This window comes from Rhinolophus ferrumequinum, chromosome 11 (assembly GCF_004115265.2).
Source record: "Rhinolophus ferrumequinum isolate MPI-CBG mRhiFer1 chromosome 11, mRhiFer1_v1.p, whole genome shotgun sequence".
Classification (NCBI taxonomy): Eukaryota; Metazoa; Chordata; class Mammalia; order Chiroptera; family Rhinolophidae; genus Rhinolophus; species Rhinolophus ferrumequinum.
In genome coordinates, this window is record NC_046294.1 from 35,452,872 (window position 1) to 35,471,278 (window position 18,407).

General features: G+C 35.8%; 1 protein-coding gene across 2 annotated transcripts in view; it reads left to right on the forward strand.

Moving 5' to 3' along the window:
* UEVLD (UEV and lactate/malate dehyrogenase domains) overlaps positions 1-18,407 on the forward strand; it is a 41,991-nt gene that overhangs the window by 10,202 nt on the left and 13,382 nt on the right. For both annotated transcript variants that reach the window (XM_033119580.1, XM_033119581.1), the window contains exons 3-7: positions 1,879-1,944; positions 6,642-6,805; positions 10,297-10,432; positions 13,216-13,334; positions 16,197-16,299. In XM_033119580.1, the coding sequence (XP_032975471.1) occupies positions 1,879-1,944; positions 6,642-6,805; positions 10,297-10,432; positions 13,216-13,334; positions 16,197-16,299 (588 nt within the window). The remainder of the gene's footprint in view (positions 1-1,878; positions 1,945-6,641; positions 6,806-10,296; positions 10,433-13,215; positions 13,335-16,196; positions 16,300-18,407) is intronic.

The window sequence follows — 18,407 nt, forward strand, 5'->3', positions numbered from 1 at the left end:
TTTCTGATCACAGCCCACACTTAGAAATATGTTTTGTGTCATGACCCCATATACACATAACTAAAATACTATGGATACTGGGTCATGTTCCCTTCTATTCTATTACATTCCATTTAAAAACAAATACTGACTGAGATTCACTAAATTAATTCCAGGACCCACGAATTAGTCAAAATACAGTTTTGAAAAAAAATCTTTTTCTGTATGTGTTTGTTTTATATTTGAATTATTTGGGGTTAAGAAAATGTATCTAATTTGGATTTATATATTAGAAATTTTGAGGAGTTATTTGAAGTATTTCTTAGGACTAAAAATACTTCAAATAACTCCTCAAAATGTAGCTAATTTTATATGTGGAGGAAATGATCAGTTCTGGTCCATCTGTGACTGGCCTCCTTTGATTGGCACCTCATTGCCTGGGATGGGGGTATAACAGTTATTAATACTATGTATTGAATGCCAGACATGCTTCCAAATGTTGTATCTGTGTTATCTGGCATTTTTTTTCATAACCAAAGTAGTGAGGTAAGTATTATCATCTTCATTTTTCAAATAAAGAGACCAAGGCTCAGAGAGTTGAAATAAATTGTTCAAGATTACATAGCTAGTTAGGAATGGAGTTGGGGTTTGTACCCGTATCCATCTTGCCTTTTGCTTGAATACTGCCTGTCCTTTTACAGTGCCTTCCTTCATCATTTCCTGTCTACAGAAAGTGAGCTATGGTGCCGTTACACCTTCAAGCTATAGGATTTATATTGTCAACATATATTTTATTATTGAAGACAATGATAGTCACACATCATAATCACTTCTGTTTTGGCTTTTTGAATATGATTTGACAATAAATATTTACACTTGTGGTTTCTCTACCACTTTTCTAGGTTATTCTGTTTCCCCGAGTAACAATCCCTGTTCCACACCTCTTTCCATTTTAATTTTTGCCTTGGAGTGATCCCTTCACTCATTGTTACCTTTCACTCATATAGTTCAAGGTAAACATTTGTACTTATGTACACTCTTAGCCTTGAGTTTTCTGTCAGGCCTAGTTTCCTCTTTTCCCATCCTAATAGGTCATCAAGTCTATCTGGCATTTTCTCTTCCTGCCTAGACAGTATAGGTACTGAGGTACTAAAAGGGCTACATTCTAAGGCAGTATGGTAGTTTGAAGCCAGAGGTAGTGTTTTCTGTATTCAGTTCAGAGATTAGGGTATTAATTCTCCACAATGTATCCTAGTTATTGGTGAGTACGTTGAAATTTCAAGGATGTGAAAGTTGAAAAAAAAGTTGAGAATAATGAAATTAGAGAAACCAAAGAAGATAATTATTGATCTTTCTAAAAGGTCACTTTAAAAAATACAGCTAACATTTTCTTTTCTGATTATAAAAGTTATAATCTGATTTCTGAAAGTGATTTGTTACACGTGACAATTATTTGATAAAGTCTCCACATTTTATAATTCTTCTTATTAAGGCCTTTCACATTATCTCATTTGATCTTTATGACAACTTTATAATGCGGTCTTACTAACTTTATTTTATAATTGATGAAAATGAAGGTCAAAGAAATTAACAAAAAGTCACATGCTTCTAAGTGGGGAAGATTGGCCTAGAAGTTGGGATTTCAGTGTCAAAGTCCTGTGTTCTTTCAACTATCCTCTCTGCTTTCTAAGAAAACAACATCTAGTAATTTCCCCTTGTCAACACTTTTACTGATTCCTAGCTGATGGTATGTAGACGTTATGTGTGTTTCTGTGTGTGTGTGTGTGTGTGTGTGTGTTAGGTGCCATTGAGTCGCCTCTGACTCCTGGCAACCCTACTTTAATACCGTTCTTCCTATTGCTGATTGCACATTCTGTGGCTTTTTTTTCTTTCTTCCAGTTTTCAAAGACAGTTCCCAGAAAGACCTGCTAAATTTCACTGGTACTATTCCTGTGATGTATCAAGGTAAGTGTGGAAGTCGAGAAATTGTGGGAATTTCCTAAAAGAGCAGTTTAAGAAGAACTTAACCTTTGTTCGGTGCCCTAACATTCCAGTGCTGTGACATGTGTATGATCTCTACAGAGCCTCATTGAATATAGCAGATTGTCCCAGTCTGGGAAGGTCTAGGTGAATGTCAACACATTCAGTTATGTAAATATTGAGTGATAACTATGTGCCCACTACTCTGCTGGGTGCTGGGATGCAGAGGAGAGCGACAGACATGGGACTGCTCTGGTGGAGCGTTATCTCTCTTTTCTGTAGCAGATGGCAGGGATCCCCACCTTTTTCTCCATTATGTCAACGTTTTGTTCCTCTCTTTCCCACTATGTGATGTAGTATTATCCCCATTCTGTAGGTGAAACTGAGTCTAACTGAGTCTAAGCCTAGTCAAGTGATTTACCTAAGACCATACATCTGGTATCAGGTTGGAACTTCAAACTCACAACAGGAAAAGTTTAAAACACAGGGGTTATTAAAGCTCAAAGGAAGCAACATAATCTCAGTGACCTGACAGGTCACCAAAATAGTTAAGTGTTTGCCCCAAGAGGAAAAAAAAATCACTAACTTTTCTGTACGTAACTCTTCCTATTTGTCCAGACCTACTTCCTCCATGTTCAGCAGGGCTGACCTTTCAGATACGTATCACAGGAGATTGCTTTTATAGTGTGTTTTGAAGGACATCAGTGAAGCGTTGGTTACAGTATGTTTTTCTGAAGTGGAGCCTGAAATTCCACCATTAAATTATTCTTCTTTTAAAATACAAATAATCCCAGGAGGGATAACTTCCAAAATCACTAATATACAGTGCTGTGCTTATAGAGTTGATTTTTTTTAACATGTAATAAATACTTTATTAGTCATCTATACAGCTTCCTAGTAGTTAAACATAAATATAGGATAAAGAGACATACAAGATGAGTAATTATAGACAAAAATTTTGGCCTCTCAGTTTTTTCAACACTTCTAATCTTAGGTGTTTTTTCAGACAGTGGACATCAAAGTATATATTATATATGCAATCTATAAATTCAATATGAAGTAACACCTTGCTTTTACACTACCGTGTTTCCCTGAAAATAAGACCTAGCTGGACCATCAGCTCTAATGTGTCTTTTGGAGCAAAACTTAATATAAGACTCAGTCTTATTTTATTGGTCTTATATTATAGTAAAATAAGACCGGGTCTTATGTTAATTTTTGCTCCAAAAGACTAGAGCTAATGGTCCGGCTAGGTCTTATTTTCGGGGAAACACAGTAATGTTATTGAAAAGATCCAGTGTACTTTCATGTATCGTTGACATAAGAGTTGATTTTTATTTTGCTTCCATGGCAAGTTCTCAGACTGTTTTCTGGCTGCCTGGAGAACTTTACTCATACCTGTTCCCTGTTACTTGTATTGTGCATTTAGTATAGTTAGATATTAGAAAGAGAGAGAATTCTAACCCACCCCAATGACTGATGGATTGATTGATTGATTTCACAATTCTTACCCACCGCAATAATTTCAAGGGTAGTTGCGTAGTAACAGAGAAGCCTATGACTTTGAATGAATCCTTGCTTAGTAGCATTTCAGTTTCTAGGACAGTGCGGGAAGGTAATAGGAAGGCATAAAAATGTTCTTAATACCATTGGTAAGAGGCCCCTCATTGGCACTCTGCCCTCCTAGAACAATGGAGTTTTGTCATTGATTCTTATGTGGGGTCTTTCAAGGTAGTAATGGTACCTACAATACCTTCTTACTGGCACTACACTTCTTTTCTTTAATTTTGACTAGAATTATATCAGCTCAGTGTGGTGCACACTAGTTATTTCCTGCTGATCAGAAGGTCAGAATGTATTACCTTTCTGGTCTATAAAATGGGCCAATAATAGAGCCTAACTCTAGAATTGTGAGGATTGAGTGAATTACTACTATAAGGAAAACTCTTGGCAGAGTGCTTGGCATGGTAAGTACTTAATAAATGTTGGCCATTATTATTTGTCTGCCTGTATTACTTTCTTTTAGTTATTCGTTTTGTTAGTATAATAACTATAATAATACATGCTCATTCTAAAAATATTTAAACAATTGAGACAGGATGAGGTTAAGCATATATCTAACCTCCTATCCAGTCCTATTCCCTATATGAATCTTCTGTTGATGCTTCCTTATGTTTACCTGCAGAGATTTTTCTGGACTATTTCATATCCCTCCAAGATTGTATCAAGGTCATGATGACAATTTTTCATCATCCACCCATTCTTTAGAAACTTTATAGCTAACTTAAATTCTTATAAGATAGTTACTTTAAATCTGAGGACTCTACCAGGAGTTCTGACTCTTTGGTTAATGAATTACTGAAAGATAAATGGGCAGGGTAGGAGGCAGGGCAATTGCTGACAGAAAAGAATGGGAAAGAAGGAAGGAAGAAGAGAACAGAGAACACCAGTAGTGACATCTTACCAGTGAGACACAGGAATCGGGCTCACCAGGTGCTTTGCCGGGCTTACGCTATTAAAATGCATGAATACTGCTGGGTAGGGCCATTGATGGAGGTAGCAGGTCACTGATCTCAGGAAAATACCCTTAACAAACATTTCTTTCCTTTTCTTTAGTGTATAGTGATTGACACAGAAAGTGGCTCTGTCGGGATTTGGACTGCCACTCCAGCTATGTTATTAAACAAAAAAAATTTTATGGCTTAGCATTGTGGCTTTCAAATGTTTTAACTCTGACCCTACAATAATAAATACTTTTATAGAGATAGGTAATAGATATGTATGTATGTATATGTGTACACACACATATATGCACATAACTGAAATACCATACTACCTGTCATACATTCTATTTTCTATTTAATTCCATTTTAAAATATATTGTTTGCAACCTCTTCTATTAATTTTGTGACCCATTTTTGTGACCAACATTTGAAAAACACTGGCCTAGAGTATACAACATTAGACAGAGAAGCTTCTGGAAGAATGTGATGGTCTCAGTAGCTGCTGGTCCCTTTGTGGTGCTATGATCGCATGACTTTATAATCATGGAATTATCTACAGACCAACAGCTATGCCTACACCTTGATTGTAAATACTTAGACACTATGCGTGGTGACAGATGTTAACTAGACTTATTGTGCTGCCATACCTCAATAAAAAAAAATTGTTTTTAATTGTTAGACAAAAGTAGAAGAGGTATGTGGTTCTGAGAACTGCTGATATAAAATAGTAGACCCCTCCAGGTATAAGGACATTTCTGTAATATACTGATTTTCAATCCTAGCTACACGTTAGAATTACATGGGAAGCTTTTAAAAAATGATGTCCAGATGCCATCCCAATGAATCAGAAAATTTGAGGTAGTTGCCTGGATATTGGTATGTTGTGAAGTCCCTTAAATGTTTCTAATTTGCAGACAGGGCTGAGTATCACTGTGCTTATGGGAGGAGTAAGCAAGATGAAAAAAAGTAGCTTTCAGTGGAAGGAGGCTTTCCTTAGTACGACAGTGGAAAAGAAAACTTTTTATTTATACCTAGCCTATTTACAAAATGGGTTTGAGGTAAATTGCAAAAATTGCCAACACTTCATGGTACTTACCATGTCATATTCTGATCTACACATTTTACGTACGTTAGCTAATTTCATCCTCACAACAGCCTTACCAGGTAGAAGCTATGTGTGTAATGTGTGGAACTGGGACTTGAACCTAGGCATTCTTGCTTTTGAGCAGCCGTGTTCTTAAGAACAGTGAAAAACATATGCAGTAAGACTTTGAAAGCAGGAATAAGTATCAGGAGCTACAATAAAACAACTAAGGTAATTAATCAGATTTCTAGTTTAAGGTTAGTTTTTTGCACTTATATTAGGTTTAGCTTTGGGCTTCCTGGCAACCAAGGCAGTCAGAGTTTGACTCTGGGATGGCATGACATACATGGTTATGATCGGAAGAGCATATGAGTACACGCAAGTTCCTATCTCAGTACACTAATTAGAACCACTAGACAAGGTAACTGTTAAGGTTATTTTCAGCTCTAACTTCTGTGCATGGAACCTAGCTTGTATGTTATGGTACCTATAATGAGTGAGCAACTTAGTCTTTGCTCATTCATTCGTTTTTCATTTGTTTATTACCTCAGTCATTCTTATTCACATAAAACTTTTGTTGAGCAGCCAGTATGTTAAGCAGTATACTTGGTCCAGGGCATATAGAAACGTAATACATAATCCTTTCTTGGGAAGTCGTTTACAGTGTAAAAGGAGAAACAGACCTGTAAGCAAATCATTTCAATGCAGAAGAAGTAAGTGTAAAAATAGAAGTGTCCACTACCATTCAAGAAAGGTACAATAGCTCTGCTTGGGTGGAGCAAAGAAGGTTACATAGTGAAGATGGGGTATCTCAAACTCCTGACACAGTAGGTCCTGTAAATATTTATTGAGTTGAATTGGATGAGCTGGCCATTGTCTTAATTAAATTTTCTCAAATGTTATGCTGGTGCTTTAAATGGAACATATTTCCAATGTGAATGTAAATGAAATGGGGAAAATAGGCCTCGATTTACATAAATCCTTTTTCTATAAACTTGACTACACGACTTATTATAAAATGCTACCTAACTATGTCATAAGTAAATGTGTATGTTTTATTGTTGTTTGAAGTGTGTTTATTTTGTCTCAAATAGGTAATACATATAACATACCAATTCGTTTGTGGATTTTGGATTCTCACCCTTTTGCTCCCCCCATTTGCTTCTTAAAGCCAACTGCAAATATGGGAATCTCAGTTGGAAAACATGTGGACGCTCAAGGCAGAATATACTTGCCATACCTCCAAAACTGGAGCCATGTAAGATCAAGTTGGATTTTCTTTCAAAAGTTCTTATTTGTCTGAATATTTATCTTTGATCCTAGTGGATCAAAGTAACAAATAAGTTACTGAATTTTCTTTCAATGATATTGTTCATATGGTCTTTAAAAGTAATTTGAAATTCAGCCCCTCCTGGGGGTCACCCAAGTCCCAGAACCCTGATGACAGCAGCCTCCCTGAAGTTGCTCACTCCAGGCTTAGGAGCCAACTGTTGTTTGCTCCCTGTCTTTTTATAGTTGTTTGCTGCTTGTTAATGTACACGAAAAGCTACTAGCAAGATACTGGGCATTATTTCCTAGTCACTCCCTATTAAAGATTCTTATGTAATGTATGTATTTATTTGTAGTTTTGCCTGTTTTTGACCTTTACGCAAATTGAATCATACTATATATTATCTTCTGTTATGTGCTTTGTTTTAACTTAGTATTAAGTTTATAAAATTTACCCACGTTGATGTATGTAACTGTAATTTACTTGTTTTATAGATCTCACATTATGCAATTTTGTCTTCTGCATTTTTCATCTATCATTATATTGAGCATTGATAAATCTTTAGGAGTAGAATTATTGGATCAAAGGTTGTAAATGTGTTGAAGGCTATTCTTATAGATTGCCACATTGGCCTCCAAAAGGTAGACGAAGTGTTGCGTGTCTGCCATCAGTAGAAAGCAGTGAGGATGAGTACCGTGTTAGAGCACCCCTGCTCTCACAGAAGGTATTATCATTAAAAGAAAACAAACCTTTCGTATCTCTTCACATTTACTTAGAGGTTGTAGAATATACTCTCATTTTTTAAAAAAATGAAAACTTTCATGAAAGGATAATTTATAATACAGGTACCCAGAAAGTTGTAGAACAGGAGGACAGGGATATATATGTCAGAGTCAAGTGAGGTTGGAGTAACAGATGGCGTTAGGATTACCACTTCTGATTTTATATAAATTCTATAAAAAGGTGTGCAATTGTGGACACTTTACTTTGTTTTTATGGTTTTCTATATTTTTCATATATATAAAACCTTTAAAAAGAAGAAAAAAAGAAATACTAAAAGACAGGATTCACACAGTTGTCAGTAGTGGAGTTTAGATGGGGAAACACTGATCTTTTTTGAACTTGTGCATTATTTGTATTACTTGGTGATTTAAATAAGATTGTCAGTTAAATGTTATGAGTGGGACATGATAAAAATTTGTCCATTTGAGGGGAAAAAACTATGTCTTAATTTTAATGTTTAGTTCTTTGCTTAGTTGAGAAACTGAAATCATTTTCAGGTATTTATCACGTATGTGTCTTCATTTTTGAATTATCTGCTTATCTCGCCATTTTACCTTTCTTTTTCACTTGCTTTTCTTTTTTAAAAATTATCCTCAAACAATATTTTGAGATCTGTGCCCTTTTGTGGGAATTCATATTTCCTGTTTTCTCTTTCTGGCTTCCTTTGGCCCCTCTTTTCATAGTTTTGTTTGTTTAATAAATACTCAGAGATAGCTGAGGCTGTGCTTGATTTCAGTTCAGACAGTATTGATTTCATGTTACTATTCTGAGCCTCTTTATTATAAGCTAAAACTCGTCTTAAGACATTACATTATTTAAATTGCCCTATTTAAAAGTGCTATGGTAACTTGAAGTTCCACATGCAGTTGGAATTATAATTATGTAGTATAATTATACAGAATTTTGGAGCTAGAAAGAATCTAAAGCTTGTCTAGGCCAAGGATTATAGACATTTTCCCCAAGAGAATCAGTGTGCTGTATTAGGCCTACAGAAGTTTGTTTGAACAGCACAGTGGTTTGGTTTGGTTTTACTTTGTTTTGTTTTGAATATGAGTTTGAGTGCCTGCACTTTCCCATTTGCCGCAATAATCATCTCCCCAAAGTTTCTTATACTTTATAACCTCACACATTATGTTATCTGCTTTATCTTTAAAGGTGTTAAGAGTTTTTTATCCTAATGGCCTCCTCCTCTTAACTTATAAATAGTGATAGTGATTTATAAATACCTAGACGCCGAGAAATCAAGGACTTTTTAAAATGAACAAACCACTAAATATTCCTAATAATAATAATAACCATCTGTTTTACACTCAGTGTATAGTTTGTCTGCATCAGCTCATTGGTTTCTCATAATAGCCACTTGAGATTTATTATTCACATTATATTGCTGGTAACACTGAAGCTCAGTGGCATTAAGTGAACTTCACTAGGATTGCTTAACTAGTTAAATGAAAAGAAACGGTACCAGACTAGATAATATTTTATCAATGTTAATTTTCTTATTTGGTAATGGTTGTATAGGAGAATGTTTAGTTTTGTTTTTGCATTTTTGGAAATACACACTATAGTATTATTAGATGGACTCAAAAAGAATCTGGAGGCCTTGGCTAAAAATTAATGATTAAGATTTATTCAAGGGTCTTAGAGGGTTTGCAAACTGGAAACACAACTAAGCAATACTCAGTGTTCTAACGAAGAAAGAAAAGCTAAGTCCATTCTTGGGGTGGCCAGTTAGCTCAGTTGGTTGGAGCGTGGTGCTGATAACACCAAGTTTGCCTGGTTTAATCCCTGCATGGGTCATTGTGAGCTGCGCCCTTCTTTAAAAAAAAAAAAAAAAAAAAAAAAAGTTCCATTCTTAAGAATCAGGCCTGCATTCGTAGTCTCTGGATTGGTCTGAGATGGTAATCTTCTAGCTGACCAGTTGTCTGGGTAATGGCTGTCAGACAGTCTTTATAATGGATGTTAAGTGGTCTAGATAAGTGCACATTCTTTCCTTAGTCCTTCAGTGGGTAACCAGAGGTTATCTGGAGGTTTGCTACATATCTAGGCATTGACACAGGACCAGAAAGTTCCAAAGTTTAAGGTCTCAAGCTAGTTTAAACAAGAATAGAATTGTTTCCTCATACCTGAGTCTACTTGAGTTTAGTAATTAAGCAGCTTGACGGTGGTGACTCCATGTTATTTCTTCACTCTATTTCTCAATATTTTAGGGGTGAAGAGGTATTGTATCTGCATTTACTCTCATTTGGTTCAGAAAAATATTTAGAGGGAAAGAGACTAAGAAAGCAAAAATGATAAAATGTTAACATTTTGGTGATCCAGGTGAAAAGTATATGGAAAATCTGTGTACTATTTTTGCAACTTTTCTATAGTATGCAATTATTTCAAAATAAAAAGTTAAAAAAAGACAGATCATTCCCAAACATAGGTACTCTGCAGATGAACACATTCCTGCTATTTTCCCACTTTATGGAGATGTATATGTAGCTTTTCTCCCTTTATTTTTTCAGTTAAAAGTATTAAAGCTGTTGAAGGTGTCACATGATTTCTATGGTAGTTTTCAAAAACTGAGAGTATAGTGCAATGCTTTGTTTTGGCTACCTCTATAACAATGTATACTTAACAATGTAGTTAGTATTTGTTAGATTTGTTAGCAAATTTTTTACATAATTCTTCCCTTTGTGTGCATTCTGCAGCCTAAATCTGTCATTGTTGGATTAGTTAAAGAAATGATTGCCAAGTTTCAAGAGGAACTTCCCCTGTATTCTCTGTCATCATCTGATGAGGCGCGGCAGGTGGACTTGCTGGCCTACATTGCAAAAATCACGGAAGGTTTGTATTTTGTTAATCAGAGAGTTATGAGTTTATAATTTCTCACTAATAGCCTTTACTCTCTGTTACTTGATTTTTACAAATATACATATATATATATATTTATATATATATATATACATACACACATATCTATGTTGAATCAAAAATTCCTGTACATTTATGAAATATTACCTACCATACAGTTCTGATGAATATGGTTTCTTAAAATGTAAAATATTACTCTTATACTGACAGATAAAATAATTCGGGTTTTGTTCAAAACCACTCAATATATAGTAATGGTCCCAAACTTTTTCATTATATGATTATGGGGCTTTGCTTCATTTTTTTTTTTTTTTTTAATATTTGGGGAATATTGGGGAACACTATGTTTTTCCAGGATGTCAAGTCGTTTTATCAGTTTAGTTGTGGGGGGTGCAGTTCAGCTCCAACTCAAGTCATTTTCAATGTTTTCAATCTAGTTGTAGAGGGCGCAGCTCACTGGCCCTTGTGGCACTCAAACAGGCGAACTTGGTGTTATGAGCACTGTGCTCCAACCACTGAGCCAACTGGCCTCCTACCAGCGGCTCAGCTCCCAGCTCAAGCCGTTGCTTCTCACTGGCCCATGTGGGAATCCAGCCGGCAACCTTGGTGGTATGAGCACTGCGCTCTAACCACTGAACCAACTGGTCGTCCACGTGTGGCTCAGCTCTAAGCTCAAGCTGTTGTTTTCAGTCCAGTTGTGGAAGGTGCAGTTCATTGGCCCATGTGGGAATCGAACCGGCAACACTATTGTTCAGAGCTTGTGCTCTAACCAACTGAGCCATCCAACCGCCCCACCTCATTTCAATATATTGGACCAGAAAATCTTTGATTCTCAGTGTTGCTCATTGAGTACAAAGCAAAATACCCATGCTTATAAAATTTAGTGAGGAGCTATATATTTCTTTACATTTTAGACCAGAGTAGTAAGAATCACAATGTTTTTCAGAATTACGGAAATCCTATTTTTTTAGTTTTGTTACTGGAGAATGGGGGTTCTTGGTGAACGTCACAGGAAGGAATTCGAGGATGTACCTAATAAGCAACACAGACAAAGCCAAGCAATCAGAGGATTTATTAAAATAAAGAAAAAGAATACACTCTCCAAAATGACGGGCGTGGGCAGGCCAGGAGGAGGGCAACTGTGCTGATGAAGAAAGAGGCTGAGGATTTTCTTCAAATGAGGGCACAGAATATTCAAGTTGTAGGAGTGGTGTCCCAGGTGTTCCCAGGGCGGGTCCCTGCTGTCTTTGCTGACTACTCCTTCCTGTGGGGAAGTGGGATTTCCTGGTTCTTTTTAATACTTGGCCCTTGTAGGAACTGTCATGGTGGCACAGTGGGTGGAGATTTTTCCCTGCCCGCAATGCTGGTAGTATTATAATCCATTGTAGTTAGCTGTGGCTGCAGCTTTTCTTAAGAATGATCTCATCTCCTCTCTTTCCTTTGTCTCCCACACTTCCTCCTTTCCTTCCTCTCCCTTCTTTCCCCGTGGCCCTCTTCTTTCTGCCTACAGGAACAGTCTTAAATAATATTTTATAAATGTTTGAAAAGATACGAGGTCAGACAATTAAGTTCGTGAACTTGTTGCAACAGTGTTGCTAACCTTTTTTGATATCAAGGGAATTATTCATTATGAATTTGTACCAACTGGACAGTTAACCAAGTTTACTATTTAGAAGTGCTGAAAAGGCTGCGTGAAAAAGTTTGACAACCTGAACTTCTTGCCAGCAGTTCATGGCTCTTCCATCACAACAATGCACCAGCTCACACAGCATTTTCTGTGAGGGAGTTTTTAGCCAGTAAACAAATAACTGTATTGGAACACCCTCTCTACTCACCTGATCTGGCCCCCCAATGACTTCTTTCTTTACCCGAAGATAAAGGAAATATTGAAAGGAAGACATTTTGATGACATTCAGGACATCAAGGGTAATACGACGACAGCTCTCATGGCATTCCAGAAAAAGAGTTCCAAAATTACTTTGAAGGGTGGACTACGCGCTGGCGTCAATGCATAGTTTCCCAAGGGGAGTACTTTGAAAGTGACCGTAGTATTCATCAATGAGGTATGTAGCACTTTTTCTAGGATGAGTTCTCGGACTTAATTGTCAGACCTTGTATTTTCTTTTTAAAAGAGTAGCCTTAGGAATGGCCAGTTAGCTCAGTTGGTTAGAGGGTGGTGCTGTTAGCACCAAGATTGCCAGTTCGATCCCCGCATGGGCCACTGTGAGCTGTGCCCTCCTTAAAAAAAAGAAAAAAAAAAGTAGCCTCTATTTAGTAGAATATTTAATATGAGATTCCTGTCTTTCTTGCATTTCGTATGTTCAACAAGTATTTTTGAGTGCCTATTATGAACTACCATGTTTCCCCGAAAATAAGACCTAGCCGGACCATCACCTCTAATGCGTCTTTTGCAGCAAAAATTAATATAAGACCCGGTCTAATATAATATAATATAATATAATATAATATAATATAATATAATATAATATAATATAATATAATACCTGGTCTCATAAGACCAGGTAAAGACCTGGTATTATAGTAATATTATATTATTATATTATATTATATTATACCAGGTATTATATAATATAAGACCGGGTCTTATATTAATTTTTGCTCTAAAAGATGCATGAGAGCTGATGGTCTCCTAGGTCTTATTTTTGGGGAAACACGGTAGCACAATGTTTTCTGTCCAAGTTATTAAAGTTTGGTGTATTTTTTAAGTTCTCATAATCATTCACTTTGCTTTCTAGGTGTATCAGACATAAATTCAAAGAACTGGGCAAATTATGAGAATAAAACAATTAATAAAATTACTGTGGTTGGAGGTGGAGAACTGGGAGTTGCCTGCACATTAGCAATTTCAGCCAAGGTATGTAAGCATAGTTGTTATAAATACATTTGTTATATTGCAACGCTTTTAGGTAGTTTATATTTAACATATAAGAAGTAATGGCTTAATTTCGTTACGTAAGAAAACCTCATTTTGTCTTATACTATAGTTAGTTGACAAAAAAATAGTTGAAAACTCTCATCAGGGGTGCTGCCTCTTAATTACTAGTTAGTCATGGAATAGACTTTGAAAAAGTGGTTTGAACAGTGAGCTCGTCATCCTAATCCAAGGGAAACCTCAACTTAACATTCATCTGACCTAGTCACAAACTCTTTTGTTTTCTGTCGTGCTGCTTTAATTAAACTCTTATTTAATAATTTTAGCTCTTTCTAAAATTAGCATTTTTGTTAAGATTGCCTTTTTCTTGTGTGTACTTTCTTTTAGGACCGTAATTCCTGAGTTGACATTTTACTAGTTTGAGATTTGTTTATTTTTCATCAGTTCTTTTTACTAGATTTTTTCTGTATAAATTATTTTCAGAAAGGCATTTGAATCCCCGTCTAGAGCAGTTCAAAAGCCCCTCCAGTGCCCAGTATGCTGGTAACAGCATGTCTATTATGTCATTTGAGGGATGTAGCCCAGAATAGAATAGCTGTCCTCTGTTTATTTGGTAGCTGGCATTTGGTTTTCTTTACAATTAAAATTTGATTGTTCACCATCTAAATTCTTCCCTTTCCTTATCATCTAATTTCTTTCATTTAAGGCTCACATAAGTCTTGGAGGTAGATTCTACTTCAAGCAAATAATTAAATTGTATCCAGGGAGCTAGAAAAATTTAAAAGCTGGCTGCTCAGAACAATATATACTACCTTTTGAGATATTATAGTTTTATTTACTGCACCCTCCATCTGAATATACTGTTCCCTCTTAATTGGAATTTGAATTGTTTTCAGTTCCTTTGTTACTAAACAGAATACTTCTGTAAAGATTGCTTTACAAGTTGCTTATTTTCTCATCTGGATTTTCTTGTCGGTGTTGTACATAATTTCAAAAATAGTACTAGCTAGTCAAAGGGCATGAATGGTTTTTATGGCACTTATTACATATTGCTAGATGGTTCTTCAGAAAGCACTAATTTATGCTACTAATAAAAAAGTGCACACCGACCTGATTTTTGATATCCTTAACAGTACTGAGTTTTATCAATTTTTATTAAGTTTCATCTTCATTTTTATTAAGTATAGGAAGGCCCTTTAAAGTCATGTTGCTTTAACTGTTTAAGAGTTTTACTATCAGTATTTCTTTGTGAACTATCTAGATGGAACATTTTTTCCATTTTTCTTTTTTAAACAATGTTTTCATACAAGATTCATATAGTACAATAGCAGTCATAATAGTGAAGGAATGGTGGTACCAGGTATGAAGGAATGGTGGTACCAGCAGTAACTAACATTTACTGAATGCTTACTAGGTGCCAGGCACTCGTTTTTACAGCAGCCCTGTGGCTTAGATACCATCATTACTGCCATTTTACAAGTGAAGAAACCAGGGCATAGGGAGGTACCCAACTTGCCCAGTCAGACTGCTAATAAATGCAGCCAGGATTTGAAGCTAGGCAATCTATTTATAGAACCTGCATTTAAACAAAATCCCTAGTGATCCATGTGCTTCACTAATCTATTTAATGCGACCCCTGAAAGCTTGAGAAGCTGTTCTCCAAACCACTATGTTATACTGCCTCATTATTATTGTTGTTGTTATTGATGGGCATTTAGGTGGTTTCTAGTCTTTTGAATATCTGTATACATATTGTATCATTAGACACATGTACTAATAAACTTGTAAGATAATTTCTATAGATGAGATTGGGGGGTTAAAGGAGTTACTATATTTTAAAATTTTGATAGAAATTGTCAAATTATTTCCCATGTCAATTATACCAGTTTATTCTCATACCTACAGCATATGAAAATACCTGTTTTTTATTGTTAAATTTTTGGATCTTTGCCTGTCTGATAAATGAAAAATGGTAACTCATAGTTTTCTTTGCATTTCTCTTACAAGTGTGGTTAACAGTAATAAAATTAATAGGTACCATGTAGACAGGACTGCTCTCTGCCAGCCCTATGTCACATAATTAATCCTCACAACCCATGAAGTAAGGCCAAGTTCAGTGACTTGCCCAGCATTACAGAGCTAGTAAGTAGTATAACTGGGTTGTTTTCTTAACTTCTGTACTTTCTACCTGATAGCCTGGTAGGTCCCTGGGTACTCTTGCCCCTGCACTCTAAGGTGGGAGGCATCCTCACCTCCCTTACTACTTTGGAAAAAGACTTTGCACAAAGGTAAACTGCCTTCTGGTAGTTCCATGTTGTCATGTACGGTCAGCCCACCATGGCACCCAGAGAGCCACCTACAGGCACGTGCAGGTTTTTTCCGTGAGCTGTCTGGGGAGAGTACCGCTTGATAATGGGATTTCCTTTTAGATTTATGGTTATTATCCTTTTTTTAAAGAGAAGCTTGGCAATAGTGTTGACTTTGATGCTAAAATAGACCCCAAAAAATCACTCTAAATTCTTTCAGAAGGTAAATTATGACATCAAAATGAAAACGTCAGCTCAAGAACAATAGCAAACAGTGTACCGGATCATCTCTACTACTCGTTCCATCAAAAGAAACCTGCAATCTGTGACTTCTGAGTTAGCCCTGTTAGATCCCAGTTTTCAGTCAAGCCTAAAGGATCACATTATTCAGTTCATAATATCTTGCTTGCATGTCCTTTTATTGCTATTGTGTTACTTTTGCCTCATATGACAGCACATGAGCCCTCCCTTCTGAATGAATTAAAACTGAGTAACCGGCCATGTCCAGTGTAATGTTGTTCTTTTTCTTATTGGACAGGGCATTGCAGACAGACTTGTCCTCTTAGACCTCTCAGAAGGGACTAAAGGAGGGATGATGGACCTTGATATCTTCAACCTTCCGAATGTGGAGATCAGCAAAGGTCTGGTTATTCTGCTTAAAAGATGGATGCTTTGTTTGCTCTCATATTTAAGTTCTAGAATTTTTTTAAAATAGACTTTATTTTTTAAAGCAGTTATAGGTTCAGAGCAATAATGATCAGAATGCGCAGAGATTTCCCATGTACCCCCTGCTCCCACCCATGCATAGCCCCCCCCTTGTCAACATCCCCTCCCTGAGGGATACAATTGATGAACCTACCTGGATATATCATTATCACCCAAAGTTCATAGTTTACGTTAGGATTTACTCTTGGTGTTGTACATTCTATGGGTGGTGTGGACAAATCTATAATGACCTGTATCCACCATTATCGTATCATAGAGTTCTTTCACTGCTCTAAAAATCCACTAGCTTTGCCTAGAGTCCTAGATTGTAATGCCAATGCACCTAGTCCAAATCCCCTAAGATTCAAATAAGTTAAGTGACTTACCCAGAGTCATTCAGAGATTGCAGTTGATTATCAGATTGGATTTGTTCTCTGTCTCTGGCTTACACTTTAGTATAAGTTTGTTTTCTCTGATTGCTTGCTCTTTCATAACGGTTAAGAACACTGGTTTTAAAGTTAGACAGATGCAGGTGTGCTTCCTGGCTCTGCCACATTATACCTCTGACATATGTCAGATTATATAATCTCTCAAAGTTCAGTTTGATCATCTGTAAAGTGGGAATAATACCTGCCTCTTGGTATATAGCAAAGTGCTAAATCAAGATTTTTTAAAAAATTCAATTCACATTGCTTTCACTAAAAATATATTGAGGTTTTTTTGTTTGTTTGTTTTTTAAATAATTTTTTATTTTTCAATTACAGTTGACAAACAATATTATATTAGTTTCAGGTGTACAACATAGTGATTAGACATTTATATGACTCTGATAAACCTAGTATCCATCTGACACCATGCATACTTATTATATTACTGTTGACTGTATTCCCTATGCTATACTTTACCTCCCCGTCACTATTTTGTAACTCTCAATTTGTCCTTCTTAATCTCTTCCCCTTTTTCACCCATCTCCCCACCCCCATCACCCTTCCATTTGGCAACCATTAAAATGTTCTCTGTGAGTTTGTTTGTTCATTTATTATTTATTTTTTTAGATTCCACAGATAAGTGAGATCATATAGTATTTGTCTTTCTCTGTGTGACTTATTTCACTTAATACCCTTTAGGTCTATCCATGTTGTTGCAGATGGCAAAATTTCATTCTTTTTTATAGCTGAGTAGCAGTCAATGTACCACTGCTTTATCCATTCATCTATTGATGGGCACTTGGTTGCTTCCATGTCTTGGCCATTGTAAATAATGCTGCAATGAACATATGGATGTATATGTCTTTTCAAATTAGTGTTTTGGTTTTCTTTGGGTAAATACCCAGAAGTGGAATTGCTGAGTCCTTCTTTGTCTCTTCGTTTTAAGATCTATTTTGTCTGGTATAAGTATTGCTACCCCAACTTTTTCCTACCATTTACATCTTCATGAAATATTTTTTTCCATCCCTTTGCTTTCAATCTGTGTGTGTCTTTTGATCTGAAGTGAATCTCTTGTAGGCGGCATGTGTAAGGGTCTTGTTTTCTTATCCATTCAGCCACCCTATGTCTTTTGATTGGAGCATTTAATCCATTTACATTTAAAGTAATTATTGGTTGTAGTGATTGCCATTTTATTATTCATATTTTTTATCTTTTTTTCTTCTTAAAGAAGTCTCTTTAACATTTCTTGTAATACTAGTTTGGTGGTGCTGTATGTACTCCTTTAGTTTTTCCTTATCTGGGAAAAAATATATTGTTAAAATAAGTGTTAATAAGAACAAAAAACATTTCTGTATAATTAATAAATAAGATTTTAAATGTTAAAAAAGTAATTTTTAATTAAAAAATTTTACATATATTTTATAATGTGCATATACAGAGGGTGCCAGAAAAATGTATACACATTTTAAGAAAGAAAAAAACTGTAGTAATTGTAATACTCAATATATACCGATAACAAAAGATGAATACAAGTCACATTTGACTTCTGCAATTACAAGAGGTGCTCAAAGTAGTTACCATCAGCATCCAGACACTTCCGATTACGGCGAACTACT